Here is a 21,319-nt window from a genome sequence, read left to right on the forward strand (position 1 = left end):
AGAGCATCTTCCTGCCCCTCAGCYGGACAGGCGGCACCGGCTTCAGCACGCGGGGCCACACCGTGTGCCGGAGTGTGCCTGGCCTTGCACTGAGCTATCCCAGGAGGCAGTCTGCCCTTAAAGTCTCAGGAAGGGACAGTTTTGGTAATAAAAGTGTAATTTTAACAGCACTGTGCTTTCCAGTAGGAATACCTCCATAGGTAGGGTTATTAACAGAAATTTGCTATCGCGAAAAAGAATCTCTGCTCATCTTGCTCCTGTGGGCAAGGTTTTCTTCATAATGATGTGATTTTATTGACACTGATAATATTTTTCCTCAAACACAATAAAATGCAACGTGGCAGTTGATCTGTTCGTGAAATGGACAAAATGACTTTTACTTGGGGAACAAAAAATAGATTTAAAGTAACTGAACTGTGACATTTGAAACAACCTCCAGCTGAGTCACTTGGTTGTTTGGAAGAGGCTGGGGCTGGAAGGGTTAAGGTAACGGGGCGTACACAACAATTACTGTCTCAACAGGATCCTRCCTTAGAGCAGTAGCAGGCCAAGTATTAACTCTAAATGAGTTGCTATAAAGCTGTATAAAAACAGTAAGAAATGTTTGTGAGACTTCATTGCACTGCTTATAGCAGATCTGAAGGCTCAATAATATAAATTGTCAGCTCATCAACTCTCATATATTTCTGTGACAGATTTTTTCTTCTTTTCCTACCATAAAAACGAATATTGAGATAAGAAAGCAAAGCAGCTGAGAATTTTAATGTATCAAATGGATACTTTGTATGGGTCTCRATGCAATAGTCTGGAAGCCCAAATATTGTACAAACTAAAATATCTAATGTGTCTTCACTTTTCAGTAGATTCCCACAGTAGGTAAGCACTTTAAAGATCCCATCATATATATGTATATACACATATATGCATGAATGCATACACATACATGTGCTCACACATTGGGCTAAGGTACAGCAGTATTTGAAAGCAACAAAGCATGAACTGAGGATAAGATGCAAAATTGTGGCAGAGATTTTCATTGTCAGAAGAGGCTTCCAAGCACAGTGATGAATTTCCATTTTTTACAGCCTTTTTATGGTGATTATATCTGAAAGAAGTGGCCAGGATCATCTGAAGGCTAGGGCTTGATGCAGAAATGAATTGATAAAATTTTCTGGCCTTCRTTATGCAGGAGCTCTAAATAAGTGATCCTGGAGATCTAATCTACCAAATTTATCTTAACTGGAAAACAGCTGTTCTGGAATGGGACTGGGACAGATGTGTAATGCTCCAAGAGGCACGACATTGTCAAAATACAATGGCTTTAGGAATATTACATTTTTAACACCAGCAGAGCTCATTTCTACCTTAAGCTGCAGCTCCCTTGGCTTATGTAAAACTGCATGCTTTTTTTAGCTAATTTGGTTTTGAGGATACAGTTTTTTCATTTAGAATAGTTGTTTATGGCATTCTCTGTGTCTGTTCTCTGCCCTAACATGCCTAAGTGTTTATTTTTCACTGTGTAGTTAAATATAAGATGGATAGATAGGCAGTGCARATACAATACTAGCCTCAGACGTAGTATGAGATACAAGTTTCAACTCACAAAGCGTCTTGTGATTTGACTTCTGTGCCTGTAAAAGGCTGTATCTCTCTTTTTCTGATAATCTCAGGAGCTGAAATCAGCCAAGATGCTCAGCCTGATCAGCCCAGCATTACATGCCAGGGGGTGGCAGCAAGGCAGCTTCAGGGAAGCCGGCGATTCAGGGGGTCTGGCAGAGCCTGGAGTATTTCCCGCATGCTGCAGAGCCTGCCTGGTTAGCAGGGTTTTTCCCTGAATGGAGAGGTCGGGACGACGGGGTCTCACCGTACTGAGCTGGGGTGTTTGTTGATACTATGTCAGTGTGGATTTACTCTGCGGTATACATTTTGAATTATTAATTGTTTGTAAGCCTAGAAGTTGATGAGAGTTGCCTTATATAAATCAAATAAAGACTACCATGTTTCTCTGAAATTGTTCTAGAAAGTAAAAGACATTGCACCTGAAAGGTGGACTATTTAGAGTAAATATAGACCTCAGGGTTCTGCAGGAATTCCCGCTGCACTGGGCGCGCATTCGCGGAGGAAGCGGGGGTGTTGGTTACAGTCGGTAACGGCCTTGGAGTCAGCACAGCTCACGGAAGGAGAGCGCGGGGCCGTCACGGCCGGCTGCACAGGTAACGCGCGCTCTCCAGCTGTTTAACGTGCGTCTTTCCTTCCTGTGCTTTGAACAGGTAAAACAGAGTTGGCCAAACAGACCGCCAAGTACTTACATAAGGATGTCAAAAAGGTAATGCCTCTTCCCTCTGCTCTTTGCCGTTCAAAGGCGTTTAATAGCGTTTCGTTTCGGGGTGATGCGCTCATGCTCTGGCTTTCCTGGAGCTGAGGGTCAAGCTTGCCGCTTGGCCCGCCTGGATCACAGCGTGCTTTATTCATCAGTTGAAAAGAAATGTGAGAGTTGTTTGTGTGCACCAAGAAAGGGCCTCTGCTGGGTTAAAATGAATCAATTAAGGCCTACATCCCTGTCTATGTTATGAATTACATTTGAATTATAAAAATCTAAACTAACTTAAAATACTGTGCCCCTGTTCAAGATTGCCATCATTTTGACATCCTGTGTTCGGAATAAATTTCTTTGCATCTGTTACTAATAACACTGTAAATYATTAGAAGAGATGAAATTCTAAGAATTCATTTGATGTGTCCCTAGCTGCCCATTTGGTGCAATGTATCAGTAGAGGCAGTGGAAATGGTGCAGCTGATCTGGGTTCTCAGTGCTGAAGTGTTTCGGATTCACAAACACTGCAAGCTGTTTGTGTGGTTTTCTTTATTATTCACTTGACAGTTTTTAGTTAAAATGGACTAGAATTATTTCCTACGTGATCACAGGTTATTTAGTAGGGGAACTGGCACGTCTACCGTGTGGGCATGTCTACCATTTTGAAACACTAAGAGTTTATATTTAGTTCCTCGATTCACGTTTAAGCACCTACCTGCCTTTGAGAAGCACCTAGCTTTCTTCCACGAGGTCTGTGGAAAGTCAGATTCTAGAGTCAAGGCAGTGTACATCACAGGGGAAAATGAAGAAACACAGAGTTGTCCCATAAGCTGATGTTAGATTAATCCCACCTATCCACCAGATCGTCTAGCGTAGAATAAGCACAAGATAAAATGACATATGTAGAAAGAAGATCAAAAGTAAAACAAAGCTGTAAAAATGGCTGTTCTGGTTTCTTTTCATCATCCTTCTATAATTGCCTTCCAGAAGCAATAAATCCCAGTTCCTGGATCTTGGGCACCTTCATCCAAGACTCCTGCACCTGGAACTGGTCAACGCTCAGCCAAACATCAAATGGAAAAATCAGTTAAACGMTGAATGTTGTGTTAATTCAATAGCATGCACAAATCGGAGTTTTATTGGTAATGAATCAGCTTGGCAGTCATTGCTGTAATGAGCAGTGTGAAGAGGGGTCATAAACTATATGGGCGGTTATGGGGGAAGCAGCTCTTAGCAGGAACTGGCTGCCTGAGAAATCCATAACGGTCTCATTTTCATACTGATAGAGAGGTTGCAATGTAATGACAAACGCTGATGTCCTTACCCAACCTGTGTTAGTGCACGTGGTATGAATGCTGAGCAAGGAGGGTTCAGACTGTGAACAGACCAAAGCAAAGCATGRCTTACAGAGCCTAATTCTGGTCTTGCTGTCACCCACTGGTGGGATGCTTCTCCTTCGTGTTGGTGTGCACACCGCCAGGATCAGCCCAGAAAGCCTGCCTCTGAGAAGTGATGCTGATTTTTGTACTTCCCTCTTTTTCRTATGCGGTTTGTGCCTGGTGAGGACTTGTGGTTCCCAGTGAGTCCAGTTAAGCAGGAGCTGGTTTGCCTTTGTGCAGATCTCACTGTGTGTTAAGGGGGTGAGCAGCCTTGACTTAATGAAAATTATGGCTGTTTAAATGAGACACTCTGTGCTTATTGCCTGTTATGGTTGGATAGGTAGGAGAAGCTCCTGTCGAGAATGTGGAGTGTATGACATGAGTGGCCTTTGGGTGACTTGGCTGATAGTGCTACGTTGGACTGGTTCAAACACTTCCAGTGGAAGAGTTTTCCATCAAAAGATAAGCTTCTTTCACACAAAAACTTCTCGTACAATTGATTTCTACATTATGTTTAAGTGGGGAAGCATTTGGTTTGATTTGTTTTCAGTTCTATCTGATAAAAACTAAATTGATCAAAAGAAGGCTAGAGTAACAAAATACTTTGACAGTTTTGAAGGAGAGCGTTTCAGTTGGTCTAAAGAGTTTTTTTTCATGTTTTAATATTTTTATTATGCCRAGAAAATTGGCTGTTTTGAATTGAAATCCATCCTCCATCAAATACTGACATATCATGGGAGAGCTGCAAACCAGGCAGATCCTCCAGGGCAGCGCAGTCGCTGCCTCCCGTTGCACTGCAGGAGTTAATGGCAGCATCTTCTTGGCTTGGTGCCTCTAGACTGCATCTAGGATCTGAAAGGCGTCGGGACACTCTGTGCCCTGCTAAAAATCCCATCCGTTAGCTCTGACTGTTTTTGCTTTAGAGATGAGTTACCATAACGTGGAATATCCCTGTGTGTGTGCACATGTGTTGTCTATATGCACGTATGCTGGTGAGATGTATGCATAGACATACGTGTCCTTCCATACAATAACTCTTCTTGTTCTGCATATCCTCTCACCTGCATTTGCTCTTTCCAGTAAATAACTGTTTCACATAGGTCTCCAGAGGAGGGCCATTGTCAGAGGATAATATCTGAGTTGTCTTCAGCRCATGTTTAAACCAGCCTCTAAGGGTCTTCAGCAGCACAAGATTGCTGCCTGTGACTGTCTCATTGGTACAGCATGGGAACAGTCATACGCCTTGTGGAGCAGGTAGTCCGGGAAGGTGTAATCCATGACTACCCAAAACCTCTTAACTGCGTGTCTGTGGAGAACTGTCCTGTCTAGTTGAGCRTGTCTGCATTGTTGCTGAGAAAGTTCGAATTTGTCTTTTCATACCTTTAGGTTATAGCTGCAAGCCCAGGCAGTTCATTGTCTGCAGTGAAGCAGGTTTTGAAATGCAAAAGGAAGTTTGTAAAWTAACTATAAATTCTAAAACCATGTTATCTCATTGGGGTAATCATCCACAAACCTCATTTACCTTGGCTTTGYGATTTTTGTTCTTATTTTATTTATTTTGTACTGAGAAACATTGTGTTCTTCTTGTGATTATTTCAAAAAATTGAATGGCAATAGTATCCATTTCATTTAGGAAATTGCAAGTTGTGGTTTGAGTCCCATTTTTATCACCCTAGCTCTAGTGATGAGCAGAGCGTCTGAACTGAAACTCAGTTGGGGGATTGTTAGCCAGCTGTAGGAACCGTTCCTAGATGTCTTTGAGAAACTGCAATTATTTTCCTTCAGAATAAGACTTCAGCATTGTGTAGTGGATTTATCTGGCCATTCCAATGCCTGCAGTCCTTGAGAACCAAGAAGCAGACATCAGTGTGTTCATCTGTGTAGCCACCTGTCTGGTTTTGGAGAAGACTTCTGAAATGTACGGAAACATTGAGCACGTTAATCACAATCATGTTACATATTTCTTTCTCTTACAGGGTTTCATTAGACTGGACATGTCAGAGTTCCAGGAAAGGCACGAGGTTAGTAAATGGGCTGTCGCACATGCAGAGATTGCAATTTCAAGCTTARTTGGTAATTTAAACAAATCGTGTCAATTCTTTCTTTCCCCTACCTTCCATCACTGTCTTTGGAGGGGCTTARGATCTCCCCACTGCTCTTGACCTCGGTAAACACCTCCCAGATGGATGCTGTCACAGGGGRGTAGTCCTGGCAGTGAGCGTTCAGGACCTTTCCAAATTAGTTCCACGTTCTCCAGGAGATGGGCTATTTAGTGTGYCAAAAAGGAGATGCGAGAAAGATAGCAGTAGTAGATGCTCAGGGATGTGGAGTAGATTGCAATATGRGGACTACCAGTTAAAGAACAACAAATTAAAGTGCAGCACATTAGGAACAGAGACTAAGGAGAAAGAAAAGCTTTAACCGTTTGTATCCAATATGGTGSCCTCTGTATGTGGTGTCTGTACCGCTGGGTGAAGAGCAACTGAACGGAGATAATATTGTGCATGAAAATACGCAGTCTGGACATGAGTGATTAGCCACGTTCTGTAAGTACGCAGAGACTGTTTGCAGGCCCACTCCAACCTCACAAGATAAGGTCAAGTGAGCACAAAGCCCCATTCATTCCCTGACCTCAAACGCTTTGCCTAGGCCTAGTTTGGTTGAACCTGCTTATCTGCTGCCTCATACGTGTGCCAAGTCTGTTGAGATCATGTAAATTAGATCTTAGCGTGCACTGAGTTACCAAGGGTGTGTGGGCTGTCCACCTCCAGCGCRCTGGCCAGCTCTGTCCTCAGTCCCGCGTGTTTATTCTAACAGTCTGAACGGTGGAAGTGCCTAGGCTTGAACCGTATTGACTTGCACTTAGCTGGCAGAGCAGATTTGTGCTGTACCGTGAGACCGCAGTAGACAAGTCCACTCCTCCTATCATACCTGCTGGCCAATTACTTCTGATATTGCAAAAGCACAACATCCCCTCTGAGCCAGCGGGGATTTTTACAAGACTTGAGGGATGAATGCCCCTAAGATACTCGCAGTGAATCTGCAAAAACATCCCCTGAGAAGGTGCAGGATGCTCTAGAGAATCCAGGGAGAAAAACTGATAGCACAGAAGATTTCAGACCAGAAGGAGGTAATTTTAAAAAGGGGTTGTTGGCTGCAGACACAGACCCTGAGTGATCACATGTAGCTTTTCTGCACCTATGTGGAGTGTCTGCACTGGAGAGTGGTGGTAAACCCTGCTGGGGACCCAGGCAGCCCTAATCCGTTTGGAGGGTTCTGTCTCCCACTGACTGTACGGAAAGGAACAAGGTCCTAACTGAGACAGACAGATCCTGTTCACGGTATTTTTTCTTTTGAGGCTGTGTAGGGGCCTCTTACAGATCTGTCTGGGTGAGGTGCACCCAGATCCAGAAAGCGTGAGATAGGATGCGCTGAGGATTGGCCCCTTCAGCAGTGCAGCTGCTGTGTTGTTTTATGCAAAAAGGAAGGAAAAAAAAAGGCAGACTCAGTAACTGGGACTGAGGAAGATGGTGTACTGGACGCGAGAGGGAGGAAGGTGCTGGGGAGGAGCCTGCTGGGGAGGCGCTAAGAAGCACTTCTCCAGGCTGGGGGTGCCATTTGGGGGCATTTCTTTCTGACCAGCTATCAGGCTACCAGCCGAGGGCTGCAGCCAGCGTCTTTCCCAGTGTTTAGGGAGCGCTGTCACTAGGGGTGGAGGGGTTGTAGGCAAACCCTCGTGCTTGGTGTCCAGGCTGAGCCAAGGGCTGATTAGAGTATTGACCTAGTGCAAGGCAGTGTGAATCTCAGCACCATTGCCAAGACCCATAGGGCCCTTGAATGGCCAGGGCTCGAAAAGGTCTGGAAGAGTGTTATTTTCTCAAAAACATTAAAGTGAAGGGATAGGGGAAGAGAAAATAAAGAAGTGCTCGCTGCCAGACTGATGGATGGCTCCTCAGTGGTTATGATAGGATCCTACAGAGTAGAGTAAAAAATGAATAAAAATAAAGCCATAGTGATGATTCAGTACAAAGAAAGAATGAGGAGTTAGAAGTAACAGTATAAATGTAAGGTATAAAATACTGTGCCCTGACAGACAAGAAGCAGAGCAAAGGGAAGAAATAAAGTAGAGAATTGCGGGGAAAGCAATATAAATTTTTCAAGCAAACAAGGATCAGAAGGTCAGTCCAGGAGACAACATCCTTTGAAGGAGCCTGGGGAGCCTCATGTAGCCACAGGCACTGCAGAACAAATGAAATGAATTAGCTGCCTTCAGCTAATTTCTGCTTTTGCATCCCCGAGTCAGTGGAGGCCCCTCACCTCTGTCCCCAGAGTCTTGAAGGAGAGCAGGGGAGGCAGCAGCGCTGCCCTGCAGTTCTCCGAGGGGGGAGCCCAGCTCTCCCCAGGCAGCCTGTGCAGATTGCTCCGCAGGTGGCAAAAAAGGACCCACCTTTGAAGGAAAGAAACTGGGTGCCCTAAAGTCCTGTTCGTTGAAAGGCAAAGATGAAGCTACTGTGGCTTGTTTCCTCTGCCAGCCTTGCGGAAGTGGCCACCACAGTCAAGCTGGCCTGCGCGCGTAGGGGCACCTCCGGCACCAAGTGAAGCCACAACAGGCTCGCCAGTAATCYGTCCTAGAATAAGAAATTGCAATTTCTCTGGTTTTTGAGGCGTCACCAGTATTTTGGGGATTGAGAATTTTGCTCCAAGAATTCCATCTGCTCCCTGTATTACCAGTGAGCAAGTGACTCCTTTGGCATATTGACATSCTAAAGAACCACACTGAATTAACCAAACCGAGTGATAATTTTGGTTTTGTGACAATGACTTTAGACAGTGCTGAAAGCACCTGCAGAACTGGATACCTTGAAAATGTCCTAAAGTGCATCAAACCTCACTTGTCATGTTTTCAGAAATATTCTTCTATTTCTTCTCTGTAACTTTATGTAAAAAATCATAGCACCAGGAAGTATTGAAGTTGATTATTGACTTTGATTCCTCACCGAAGCCATCTGTCATTCATATTCCTTTAAATTCTGGCTCTTAAAAGGGCTAAAAGGCATTAAAATATGTCTTCTGCAGCTAGGATGGGACACTTTGACACTGTTCAGAAAGGTAGGGATTGTGCCTATTCGCCTCCCAGTGGCTGCTCTTTCAGTTTCTGCTGGTTAAAGCTCTGTGCGAGTTAATTGCTCAGCAGTCATTGATCTACATTTTGCCAAATTGTTGCTTATTAAGCTGATTGTGGGATACCTGGGGTGTGATAGATGTCACAACGTATACAGAACTTGATTTATCTATGGAAAGAATCATAGCTGATTGCTAGCTGCTCCATACCCAAGAAGGCTTCTTTCCTGACAGTGTACAGATCATCTTCCACATCTCATGTTGCTTTCCCCTAGGTCGCCAAGTTTATTGGCTCTCCACCTGGCTACGTGGGCCATGAAGAGGGTGGGCAGCTCACCAAAAAGTTGAGGCAGTGTCCAAATGCTGTGGTGCTCTTTGACGAGGTCGACAAAGCCCACCCAGACGTCCTCACCATAATGCTGCAGCTGTTCGATGAAGTAAGTCTGCATTTCAGAGCTCGAGTTAGCAGAAAGGCTAGCACAAAGACATCAGAAGATGACAATGGGCAGTGAAAGGGATGATGGCTGTGGGAGATGCTCAGCACCACAGTAGAAACACTGCAAATCAATGGTCTRTGGTCACTTCTAAAAATGTAAGCCAATCTGTCACTCTGTTCTCCCACTTTAACACCAGAAAACAGGATCGTACTGAGGTCTCCTGGTAGAAGAAATGACATCTTCAGTGAAAGTGATGGGAAGGTTTGAAACATTAACAGGAAGGCTAGGAATTGGATTGCCCTGTGTCTTTGGGAAGGTACTGTGGTGAAGACTGTGTCATGGGGTTACCACCAAGACGAGAAACCCCCAATGACAGTGCAGTGCCATAATAGGTGGACTACCTGTGCACTGCTGAAAGCAGGAGAGATGAAAAGAGACACAAGGGCGATTGCCCAGTTCACAAGCGTGCCCTGAGAGGCCACGTTCTTTACACGTACACCCTCTCAAATGTGGCATGGTGGAGATCACCTTTCACTTCCCAGGCACAAAGCAGGGTATTGCACATCGTCAGACAGGAGCTGTATTGTGGAGAGGGCCTTGAAGGGCTCCTTAATCCATCTGAATCCTAATGAGTCRTTGTTAATTGTCTGCTTTCTAGTTCAGGTTGGTTAACCGCTGATTTTTCAAGTGGCATGTGGTTTGTCTTACACCTTTTCCTCCCCAGATGTGCATGGCATTATCTGATCCTACTGGGACTAGGAGGGAGGGCAAATACTCACTATTTAAGGGAGGGAGCATAGATAAAGCCTGTGACTTTAGGGTCCTTTGTTATCTACTCATCTCTGGGCGGAATCTTTACAGATGACCTGTCTTGGGAAGTTACTTTTTCCCTTGCATGAACTGGTGGCAACCAGAGACAAACGTGTGTCTCCATGAGTTAGCCTGGGGCCTGCAGAAGAGATTAAAGATTAAGCAAGTGGTGGTTTTACTGCATGCTCTATTGAGCACTCAGCCTGTTGCATGCTAGTTTTTCTATTTCTTTTTAAGGTCCCTGTCTGTCCTCAGAGGCAAACAAACTCCTGAGCAATGTGCTGTGAGGTTTTGGGGGGGGGGGTTGTTTTTCTTTTAAGGATTAATAACACAATTTTTTCTTGCATAGATCATCACAGCAGCAGCTAAATGTGAAATCAATTCCTGTACCACGCACTTGACAGGGCAATAACCCAAATGTTAATCTCAAGCACCCAACAAGGATTTGTGTCATTGTGCTGGATATCTACTGCTGGAGACATATCGAGGAAAGAAACTGCCTGGGGAGCTGCTTATTTTTTCCCTTTTATTTTTCTCTCTTCTTTATTTTATTAATCAAGAGATCTAGTACTTTTGAAAGGTTCCTGTGTTAGTTTGGTAGCATACCATGACAGTTAGTGCTCCAAAGTAGTCAGCCCTGCAAGCCAGATGAGGCTCTGTTGCTCCCCGTGGACCCATGCACTCCCACGATGCTAGGCTGCAGTTGCAGCTGCTGACTCTGGCTTGGTTCATCGGGGCGATTCTGCAGGCATAAGGGATGCTCCCTGTTGCCTCTTGCTGTCACAGTTTCATCATTACCTGGTTCGCTCCACRTGCATAAGCAGAACAGAATGACCCAGAGAAAGGAGGTCAGTTCCTCTGACCTATTCTCTTCCACAGCCCCCATCTCCTCAGAAATACTGAGATTTAATTGGCAATWGTTTTCCAGCAAATTTTTCATGACCCTGCTGTTTCTGCAAGAGTATGTCAGTTTTGCTTGGTTTTGGTTGGAATCCTACTTCTGCATGGTGCTTTCAAACCACTACAAACCTTATTCTGAGCCTGACCCCTCCCTGCTACCCCCACATGGAGGAGATCTCCCAGACTGCCACGGTGGCCTGGAGAGCTCTGGAGTGACTCATCTGTAAGACTTTGATGAACATGTGGTAAATGCTGCTGGAGCTGTTTAAGGCACTGATGCCTGCTGCTGCCCACTTTGCTTTTCTGCTAGTGGTTACCACCAGAAAGAGTCAGGAAGGGGGAATGTATCACATCCCAGCCCCTCCAAGTCCAGCATCCCAGCTTAAGCCACAACCAAAAGCAGGGCTAAACTAAGAACCTGGATTGCATCTGACAGTCCTGCCTTCAAACCCACCAGAGGGACAACAGCCTCTATCAGATGGGTGGGTCAGTGGCACTGTGTGGCAACAACTTCACCTGCTCTCGAAGCATTCACCAGAGCTCATGTGTCAGGCCCAAAACCATAGCAGGGAGACGGGCAGAGGGTCAAAAGCAGCTGAGTTAACACAAGGCAGGCAGCCATGAGTGACTGAGAGCTGCACCGGCCCATCTCGCTTGCAAGGTAGAGTGCTTTTCCCAAAGTTTCAGTTGAGTATATCCTGGCTGGGGCTGGCTGGACTGTGTGCATGGTCCGTTACGTGATTCCTCAGAGAAGTGGTAACTTCTTCAGCCTCTGCAGCTCAGTCCTGTTTAAGTGCCTGCCTTCGTCCTTCGGTATCTTTGGGTGGTATCAAAAATACATTCAGTCTAGGGAAAAACGGGACCCATGACCTTTCATCTCATGTTTCGGAAATGTTCTGTGACACCTGCTCATGCTACTTGTGTTGACTGATGTTGTTCCAGGGCAGACTGACAGACGGGAAAGGAAAAACCATTGACTGCAAGGATGCCATCTTTATCATGACCTCCAATGTGGCAAGTGATGAGATAGCCCAGCACGCTCTGCAGCTCAGGCAAGAGGCCATGGAAATGAGCAAGAAAAGGATCGCGGAAAACTTAGGTACTACTCTTTCACTGTCATACCCCAAATCCTTACAGAATCCACCGCCTTCGTAACAGTGTAGGTCCCTGCTGCAAGAATCACACGCCTTGCCTCAGCAGCCACAAAAACTCTTCTGAAAGATACCCTGCAGCATTGCTCAGCCAGGTACCACTGCCTTTCACAGCCTCAGGCCTCCCCACCAGCTCCATCTTTACCTAAGCTGGTAAAACTGGAGCAGCTCACAAGACCCAAAAGCTCCTGGCCCTACAGTTCTTGGAGAGGTCATTAATAAAGTTCCCACTGTTTTTTTCTTCTTTTCTGTCTCCAGTCAGGCCCAGTGCTGTGTGCTGTGGCCTCAGATGGGCATGTTTGCCTGCCTCTGGCATTTTTCACAGCTTCTCCAGGACCCTTTTCTAAACTCTACACATGAAGCTTTAGTTTGGCTCTGGCTCTGCCCTCTACACTCCCATTCTCTGTTCTCCAGGACTGTTCAAGCCCAGTTTTCATTCAGGCGCACTCAGACTCCCTGTGTCCTCACTGCACTGGTCTTTATTGGCTGTATATGTTTGCCTATAGCTAGAACAGTGTTGTAGTTCCGTGTTGAAGGTGTGGAAATCTGCCTTTGCAGAACTCGCTCTTCTCCCAAACCCCTGTTCAGCCCAGATTGCTGTGGAAGAGCCTGTTTTTCTGATGGCTGCTGTCGTCTGTTTAGTGAGTAGGTTAATTACTGCTCGCTCCTGTTGTATGGAGGATGGGGGTGTTTCAGGGATGCTCCACATATTCACCTTGCCTCAGAGAGTGATGGGAGTTCTGCACTGATGAACTGGTCGCCCTCTAGTCAGGTGCTAAAAACTCTGGGAGTGTCTCCTGGGAGCAAACTGAAGGTCTTAATAAGTATGTACCACTGTTTGTTTCAGTTGACACCACCCATCTTACCATCCCTTTGCCAGAAGGGAGCACCCAGACAATTCTGCACTTGCCTCTCTTGTGCTAGACCCTGCAGCTGGCCCACCATGATGTGTGCTCCAAGGCGCAGCAGCTGTAGGGCAAGCCTCAGGGGTGTTGTCTGCCGGAAGGGAAGGCAGCTACCTTCTGTGGCTCTCGTCTGTGCATGTCTAGGAAGTTTCGCTGTTGCTGAAAAGGAGTCCCACATGCCAAGCTGAGCTGTTCTTTCTCCTGTGATACCTCTGCTTTGGATTTGCCATGTTCTGAAGTCCTCAGCACTCAAGGTCATATCCTTGAGCTCTGTTTGTCTTTGGGAAGAGATTTATGTCCCAYCTCAGCCTTCTTGATTCCTTACTCTTCCCTTTATCTCCACATCCTTCTCTTCCATTCAAGACATTTCAAATGCTTTCTACAAAAAGGTTGTGGCCTGTACAGGTGCTCACATTAAGAGGGAGAGTTTGTTCCCCCCAGTCATTCCCAAAAGGACTGAGCTTAGTAAATTTTATTTTGCCTTGCGATGRGAGCAGCAGACCCACAAACAGAGGTGCTGTGGAAAATTTTCCAAGAAAATGAAGCAATGTACCAAAAAGGAGCATTGAGCAGGGGTAAGGGCCTTTAAGATTTGAACTAAACCACTCYGTTGAGAGCCCCAATTTCAGTTTAACCATCTGTTGTGCTCCCCTTTTGGGGATAACTCCAGTAGCACCAGCAGATCACAGCGTGGGCAACTCTTTTCAGTTGTCCCATGTGACAGGACAAGAGGCAACGGGCAGAAATTGAAGCACAGGAAGTTCCGCCTGASYGTGAGGGGGAATTTCTTCMCTGTGAGAGTGACRGRGCACTGGACCAGGTTGCCCAGAGAGGTTGTGGAGTCTCCTTCTGTGGARATCTTCAAGGCCYGCCTRGATGCAACCCTGTCTRMCATGCTSTAGGTGACCCTGCTGAGYGGGGAGGTTGGMCTAGATGATCTCCAGAGGTCCCTKCCAACCTTACTGATTCTGTGATTCTCTGATCATTTTCGTATCAGAGTTGAGTTCCATTTTTTACTATCTTGTATGTCTAAACAGCACATCTTCCATTTGGTATCTAGCAATGTGCAGCATCTTATRTGTATGCAGTGTTTGCAAAAGGTTCTTGAGAACTCCTCTCACCAGTGGAAATGCCGTGAGAACTTGTGCGCGGTGTGTACTGGGGCTGTACCGCCGCCATCTGCATCAGCTCCATGGATAGCAGGAAAAAAGGTTGGGTTTAGGCCTCAAATGTATTTTTCAGCTTTTATCTCTCACTGTCTCTTCCTTTTTATTTTGAGAAGTGGATGCGAAAGCTTGCTTAATTCAGAATCTTTAAACTTCAATCAAACTAGGTAAAGGACAAAGCATGCCTGCAACTGAACTTTCAAGAATAACATTTTAAAATGCCAAGCACTTTTCTCCTAAATGAGGAAAGCATTGAATTTTAATTTCTAGAACTGTACAAYAGACAGCTGCAGTTGGTGAATGACGGTGAGAGAGCATGGCTGGAAAATGTATTTTGGATCAGAAGCCTAGGCTCAATCGAGTTTCATGGACCTCCTTGTAATTTACTGAGCTCCTGGCTTGGCTTGGTCTTGAATGCAGCAGCCATGAGGTCAGTGTAAGTGCCTGGACGGGTAGATAAATGGAAAGATAGGCGGAAGGAACTGCTTCTACAGCATCTCTCAATCTGTGAATGCAAGCTGCAAGCATTACAGGTGACAGAGCTAAATAACGGGGTGGCTCTGTCCGTTTTGCCTTTTCCAACTCTTCTCTTCTACAGGACTTGTGTGCTGGGAGAATGCTACACCAGATTGCTGTTATTTTTTAAAACCCCTTGTTGGTGTCTTTTAGTGTGAAACAGAACAGTAAAATGGACTGAGTCCTTCTAACTGTATGTAACTAAAGCCCCTCCTGCCCCACTGAGACCAAGCGGCAAGGCTCCAGTGTTCGTCTCCCCCAAGGTGCGCAGCGGGCACCCACTTGGAACATGTTTGAGCACCAGCATGTTTGTGTCCATTTTAAGGGAGTTACTAAGGGTAAAGGGGGGCCTATTTCAAACAAGGGTCGATAAGAGTGCCTCAGCCTCCCTCGGCAGCCCAGGGTGGGAAGGAGAAGAGRTGATTTCAGAGCACGTAGCACCACATTGTTGCACAGAGGCACTAGTGTTGATAAGGTGATGCTTGAAAGCCTCATCTGTTAGTCTTGTAACAGTCTGCCAAGGTTGTGATCTGGGCAAAGCTTTCAGGATCCAGCCCTCAGTATGGAACTTTCTCCCCTGGCCTGTTTTTTAAATCCTATGCGAGCATCTTTGATGCATGCAGCCTCCCTGTAGTCTTGGTTATGTTAATAGCATGTGTAGTTAAATGCTTGGAGATGCAGAAAGAAATGAGGAGATAAAGAAAAAGAGACAAGTGAATTCAGGCCGCAGAAGGCTAAGCCCTGCGTTTAAGCTGCCTGCRGTAGTACAGAGCTGGGATTCAGGGAACCTACTGTGCAGGGCTGCCAGACCCTGGCTCCACCTACAGTCAATGCAGGGAAGTAGACCCAAAGCCTGCATCAGACTTCGGCCCCAGGCTGTCTGAATACGGATTTTGCTGTTTGCTGAAGAGACTAGGAGCAGTTTCTCTGTGCCTGGCAGGGGCTGCRAGAGCCTATGCAGAACAACCCCAGATGACAGGGTGCTTTGTGCCTAATGTAATCAGCACCGGTTCTGATAGCCCAGCCGCAGCCGTGGTTCGTGGAGGCCGAAAGAGGACTCTTGTTATCTGAAGTCTCCTGGCAGGCGGTCCCGGGCGATGTAAGGCAGAGAGCGGAGATGGAGCAGAAGCTTTTTTGCCATGCAAGAGTATTAGTGAAACACAGTAGTGAAGGGTGCTCTCCTCGCATCCCGACGGGCACAGAGGGCAGCTTCAGGAGACCCAGACCCAAACAAGTTGGGCACCTAAATGGAGGAACCAGTCACATAGAACGGAAGGTGCCAGACAAGCACATTACCGAGAAGCTAATACAAAAATGTGTTTTGTGGCATGTATCAAGATCCCAGGTCTGGTGTGAATCCCCCTSTAAGCCCCCGTCCTGCCTTCCTGCCCACTGTCTTGCTTCTTTGCACAGTGCTTTGCTTGTTCATTCTCCAGAGTCGATTAGGCAGGAATACCGTGTCCTCCCTTATATACTGACATGCGGTGTCTTTATTTCTTTTAGAGGATGTCCAGATGACCGACAAGATAACCATCTCTAAGCAATTCAAGGAAAAGGTTATTCGTCCGATCTTAAAGGTACAGAGGATTTTTTCCTGGCTTATATTTCGGATGTCCTGAGTTTTGGTCTCTGAGCCTTTCTGCGCTGAATCTGCCATGTTCATCACCCCATTCCTCAACTGTCTCCCAGCTGTGCAGTGTGTCACAACATCATTTGTTTTTAATTTTCAGCCACAAGAAGTAAGCTCAGAGCCTTGCAGAAACAAATGACTGCATCCTATTGACTGTCTGTGCTCTTGTATTAGAGCAATTATATGAGACAGAAAAGGGAGCATGGGATGGGAAGTGCRGCAGTAAGCATCTGATTCTATGATTCTRTGATCTGTGAGGGTTTCTTCCCTCRCCCTGGACCATGGTGCACTCAGCTTCTGCACTGCAGCAGAGGAGCCAGGAAAATCTGCCTGCTCAGACAGCAATCCACCAATCTGTGYCTTGTACAGAACAGGATCATCCTAACAGCCCACATCTCCACGGTGGTGTGTGGAGAGCACAGCAGTGAGAGAAATGGGGTGCAGAGCACAGGGTCCAGCTGATGCAGGATAGTGCTGCTGCTCGCTAAGTGCTGAGGATGCTTTGTGTAAGTTACACCAGGGACAGGACTTTCCGCTTGTTGGGGGTCACTGCTCCTGGTCCAACTCACTGCTCATAGGTCATGCAGAGATGAGCGCTTTGGGGGTAAGGTTTGAATGACAAGGATGGGCTTCGCCGTACTGACAGAGGAACAGAGACCTCATGCTGTTCCCTTTTTACTAGGGCAGGCTTCAGGGGGAGGGTGCACTTGGACATTACCATTACACCAYGGACTCTGAGTGGAACCAAACCTTCCTGGTGCCCTACTTGATTTTTGGTTGGAGCTCCCAGATGTTTTTTTTTTTGACTATCTACTTGCAGTAGCTGCCTGAACAGAACCTCCAAAGTATTTCCCTGGCCTGGTCTAAAATGCATCCTCCAGTGGTCTGACTGTGGAGGAATGCTAGAGAAGATACTTGGAGGCTGAAGCCATGGATGCCTGTAGACCTCTCCAGACTTGGAGAGTGCCATAGCAGAAAGTGTGGAGGTTGCTCTAACAGAGAGGTCCAGCAGGCTGCCACCACGGGCTAAGGGCAACGACAGGAGCAAGGTAGAAGCCAGGGTGGCCTTTCCTTTACTGCAGCAGATCATCGGGCATTAACAGTCTCTAGCATCAGTGGCATAATGCATAAATGCATTTCTGTGACAAAAACCCCTTCTGCCTTCACTGCCCTGGAAACCACATCAGACTCTTGCCAGCAGCTGCCACTAACCCAGCCTGGGGGCCGCAGTGAGTTAGCAGCCCGTGTGGACATAGGACGGAGATCAGTCCTGTAATGTCATCAGCCACCTATCGCGGTSATATCCCTATCAGTCTGACTGTGCCACTCAAGGGTGCAGTCTGGTGCAGCCCAGCCTCTCCACTCCTGCATTGCATGGCACAGTCTGAGTGCCTGGTGCAAGGGTTAAGCTGGGGGAGGAGATCTGACTGCAGCCACAAGCAGCCTGTTCATCTGAGCGGGTTACAGATGGCAAGGGGACTCCCAATCGCATTAGCACACAGGAGCTGCTCGCAGAATTGGTGCATGTAGCAACTGTGCAAGAAATGCTAGCAGTCTGTCAGAATGAAAAATCCCACTGTTTCCTGCCCCTGCCCTGGCAATTAAGTTTCTTTAAGATGTTTCTAAAGCACTTCAGGGTGCTGTTCACGTGGCACTTCCTACACAGACCAAGAATTTGACCTCCCCGTGGGAGGCTCAGATGAGATCCTCAGACACGGGAGAGCCCAGAGAGCCATGAGGAAAATGTCACTGTAAGTGACTCGTGCAAGAGAGTGCAGCAGGAAAGGCTGGAGCTGGGCTCACAGTGCGGCAGAGATTAGTTTTTAGTTCCTTCCTTTGCCATCTCTAGAAAAATTAATTCCTCCCCGAGGCGATGCTGAGAGCTACTCTTGGTTACCCAAGATCTGGCGGCCTGGATTTCCTGCTCCATGGCATGTGGAGGGGTGGTTGCCAGGGCCTCATTACGCAGATATGTGAGCTGTCATTTGGAGGCAGAGATGGAGACGGACTCTGGGGAGCTCCTTCTGCAGTGCCCCTGTTGCAGATCTGCCTGTCAGCATCACCGGCCTGTCTCCACTGACCTGTCCACTTTGTCCTTGCAGGCTCACTTCCGACGGGACGAGTTTCTGGGGAGGATCAATGAGATTGTGTATTTTCTCCCTTTTTGCCATTCGGAGCTCATCCAGCTTGTCAACAAGGAGCTGAATTTTTGGGCCAAGAAGGTAAAAAACATTGCTCAGAGGGGATTGCTTTAGAGGTATCTTCTCACATGACACATGAGCCGGAGGAAATCCCTGTCCAAACCTTCAGACTGCTGATACAGAAGCAGGGTGAACGTACTATTTTTACCATAGTCTCTTACATGCAGTTCAATGCCGGGGCAACCTCTGTTGTTGTGCATTCAGCACTCAGGAAGGTAAAATCTCTTGGGATGGCAGGGAATAGTTCTTCCTGTGTTTGGGTAGGGATGAGCGTTTGGGCCACACAGACATTAAAGTGCCTAACTTGTCCTTGCACATCTGAGCTCTCCAGGTAGGTAAACAGAAATTAGGGACCCAACTTGATTCTGTGGATGTGGCCTGGAGGAGCTTTCCGTGCCCTTCCCTGCCTAGTTGTCTGTGCCTGCCGCCTGGCAGCAGCATAGTGAATGTGAGTGAAGCTCCCTGCAATGTTAAGGGCTTTGGCCTCAGTTGTGGCTCTGTTTCCCGAGGAACTGTAGCCAAGCTCTCAGGGCTGGAGCAGCAGCAGGGCAGGATTGTAGCCRTGGGGAGCAAAGGATCACAGGGGTGTTTATGAGCTGCATGCAGTGTCTGTCCTTGTCTTGATCCCAGATCTTAGCAGGGGACTTACAAACCATAACTTAAGCTAGTACAGATACCATCCTAGGTGCTCCAGGCCAGACACCTACTCCATCTGCACCTACTCGATCTGCAAGGCCATCTCGGCCAAGCTCAGGCACAGAGACACTCAGCTCCCCACCACACTGCCCAAGATGTCCTGAGTTCCTAACTAGTGAAGAAATGGGTTGCTCAAAGGCACCAATAACACTTCCTTCTCCCTCTCACCCCACAGGCCAAAACGAGACACAACATYACCCTGCTTTGGGACAGGGAGGTTATGGACGTCCTGGCTGATGGCTACAACTTGCACTATGGTGCCCGGTCTATCAAACATGAGGTAAAGTAGAAGGGTGAAGCAAGTTTTGAACCCCATCTGGAGTTACCCAGGGCACAGGAGCACGGGTGAACCCCACGGCATCACCTCATAGTCATAGTCTGCATGGGAAGTGTCAGGACAGTTATTCTTTGTGTCTGTCCCATAGAAGAATGTGCCCACAGATTCCAAGGCTGAGATGTTCATGATCTGTACTTCAGAAAGACCCAGAGATAAGTTATATGAGCAGGATATTGTGGGATTTCTCCTGGCTTTTCTTCATTGTCCACACACACGTTTGTACTGGCATATCCATGCTTCTGCYTGTGCTTTGCATTTGTTTCCATCTGACACTGGTTAAAAGGCATCAAGAAAATATCCACTGTGAGGGTGATTTTCTGAAGAGTTTCAGGTGCATGTTGGTAAGAAGCAGCTGAAGTCTCTTGGTGTACCTCCTGCTACACTGCGGCATGAACTGTGCTGCCAGGGTTCGGCCCCATCCACAGAAGGCAGAGAAGAGACAYCCCAGGGGCATCTGCTCTGCCCGTGGGTGGGACGGAGTGCTGCCTGGCTCCAGAGGCTTTGGGGCTGATCARAGGGGTCTAAGTGGGCAGAAGGCTTTCTGATGGGAGCTGCTTTTTCTTCTTCAGGTTGAACGGCGTGTTGTGAATCAGTTAGCAGCTGCTTATGAGCAGGATCTGCTGCCAAGGGGGTGCACCCTGAGGATCACAGTGGAGGATTCGGACAAGCAGCTGCTGAAAACCAAGGACAGCTCATCCCCTGGAGTGGATAAAACGAAGATGCCAACCCTGCGGCTGGAGATAGTGGAGAAAGACAGCAAATCCCGAAAACTGGACATCCAAGCACCTTTAAACCCTGAAAATATTACTTACTTCTTATAGGCCCAAGGACCACTCCTGGAGCATTGTCCAAGCAGCTGCTGCCTGTGAGATGCTGCAGGCTGTGCTGGTTGACAATAAAATACCGTGAGACTCGGAGTGTCCGATCTGGCCACATCAGTGAGTACAGGCCACTCCTGACTGTCAGAGCGGGGCGAGAGGTGGGGCAGGGGCCGAGCTGTGCCCTCGTGAGCTCCTCTTCCTCTTCGGGAGCGCGGCCCAGGCAGGCAGGACCCTCCCGTGRCCAGACTGCGCCTCCTGATTCGAGGGCAGACACGGAGGTGATGCGGAGCCGCAGCTACGAACCAGGGAGGTGCCGTGCTGCTGCTGTGGGGACGTAGCAGATACATGGGTGGAGGGTAGTGACATTTCACCACAGAAGCACTTGGCGCGAGAGGAGGTGTAGGAGTATTCTAAGAAGAGGGGAAAGCAGATTTCAGACCGTACAGGAGCTGGGGAGTTTGGCTCTGCTGAGACTTGCTGTTCCCTAAAGGGGAGGCTCACCGCGGAGGCTGGGTTCGCTGGGGTTGGGTTGCTGCTGGAAAAGGGGTAGGACAGGGACTGAGCGTGTGACAGCTTGATTTGAAAAGCCACTGTATTTGACTGTGTATTCCACCCACCTCCTCATTTCTTGCAATAAATGCAGCGTGCACATACGACATTCTGCTTCTCACGCAGGCTGGGGGGAGGATGGGCAGAGCAGAGGTGGGGATTGCCCGTTAACAGGACAGAGAAGAAGCATCCCTGGGAGACTCTCACAAGTGGGAGATAGGAATAATGCCAGCGAGTTTCCATCTGCCAGCCCCRTCCCGGCCAGGTGACAGCAGAGCGTAAACCCCATCGCTAAATGCTGCAGCCTCTCCTCCTGCCTCTGTTCTTCCACCGCTGACCAGATGATCTCCACTCCACAGACCTGCTTGCTGGAAATATTTAATAAC

The 21,319-nt window shown here is 47.4% G+C and overlaps 1 protein-coding gene across 1 annotated transcript in view; it reads left to right on the plus strand.

Moving 5' to 3' along the window:
• CLPB (ClpB family mitochondrial disaggregase) overlaps nucleotides 1-21,040 on the plus strand; it is a gene marked incomplete at its 5' end in the record, with an annotated part of 90,954 nt that extends 69,914 nt beyond the window's left edge. Inside the window, 8 exons of the mRNA XM_085319404.1 lie at nucleotides 2,271-2,326; nucleotides 5,670-5,714; nucleotides 9,090-9,251; nucleotides 11,904-12,060; nucleotides 16,203-16,276; nucleotides 18,432-18,551; nucleotides 19,402-19,506; nucleotides 20,133-21,040. Of these exons, the coding sequence (XP_085175530.1) occupies nucleotides 2,271-2,326; nucleotides 5,670-5,714; nucleotides 9,090-9,251; nucleotides 11,904-12,060; nucleotides 16,203-16,276; nucleotides 18,432-18,551; nucleotides 19,402-19,506; nucleotides 20,133-20,384 (971 nt within the window). The remainder of the gene's footprint in view (nucleotides 1-2,270; nucleotides 2,327-5,669; nucleotides 5,715-9,089; nucleotides 9,252-11,903; nucleotides 12,061-16,202; nucleotides 16,277-18,431; nucleotides 18,552-19,401; nucleotides 19,507-20,132) is intronic.
• Between the last annotated feature and the right edge of the window lie 279 nt (nucleotides 21,041-21,319).

This window comes from Rhea americana, unplaced genomic scaffold (genome assembly GCF_003343005.1).
Source record: "Rhea americana isolate MKP2758 unplaced genomic scaffold, rheAme1 scaffold_584, whole genome shotgun sequence".
Classification (NCBI taxonomy): Eukaryota; Metazoa; Chordata; class Aves; order Rheiformes; family Rheidae; genus Rhea; species Rhea americana.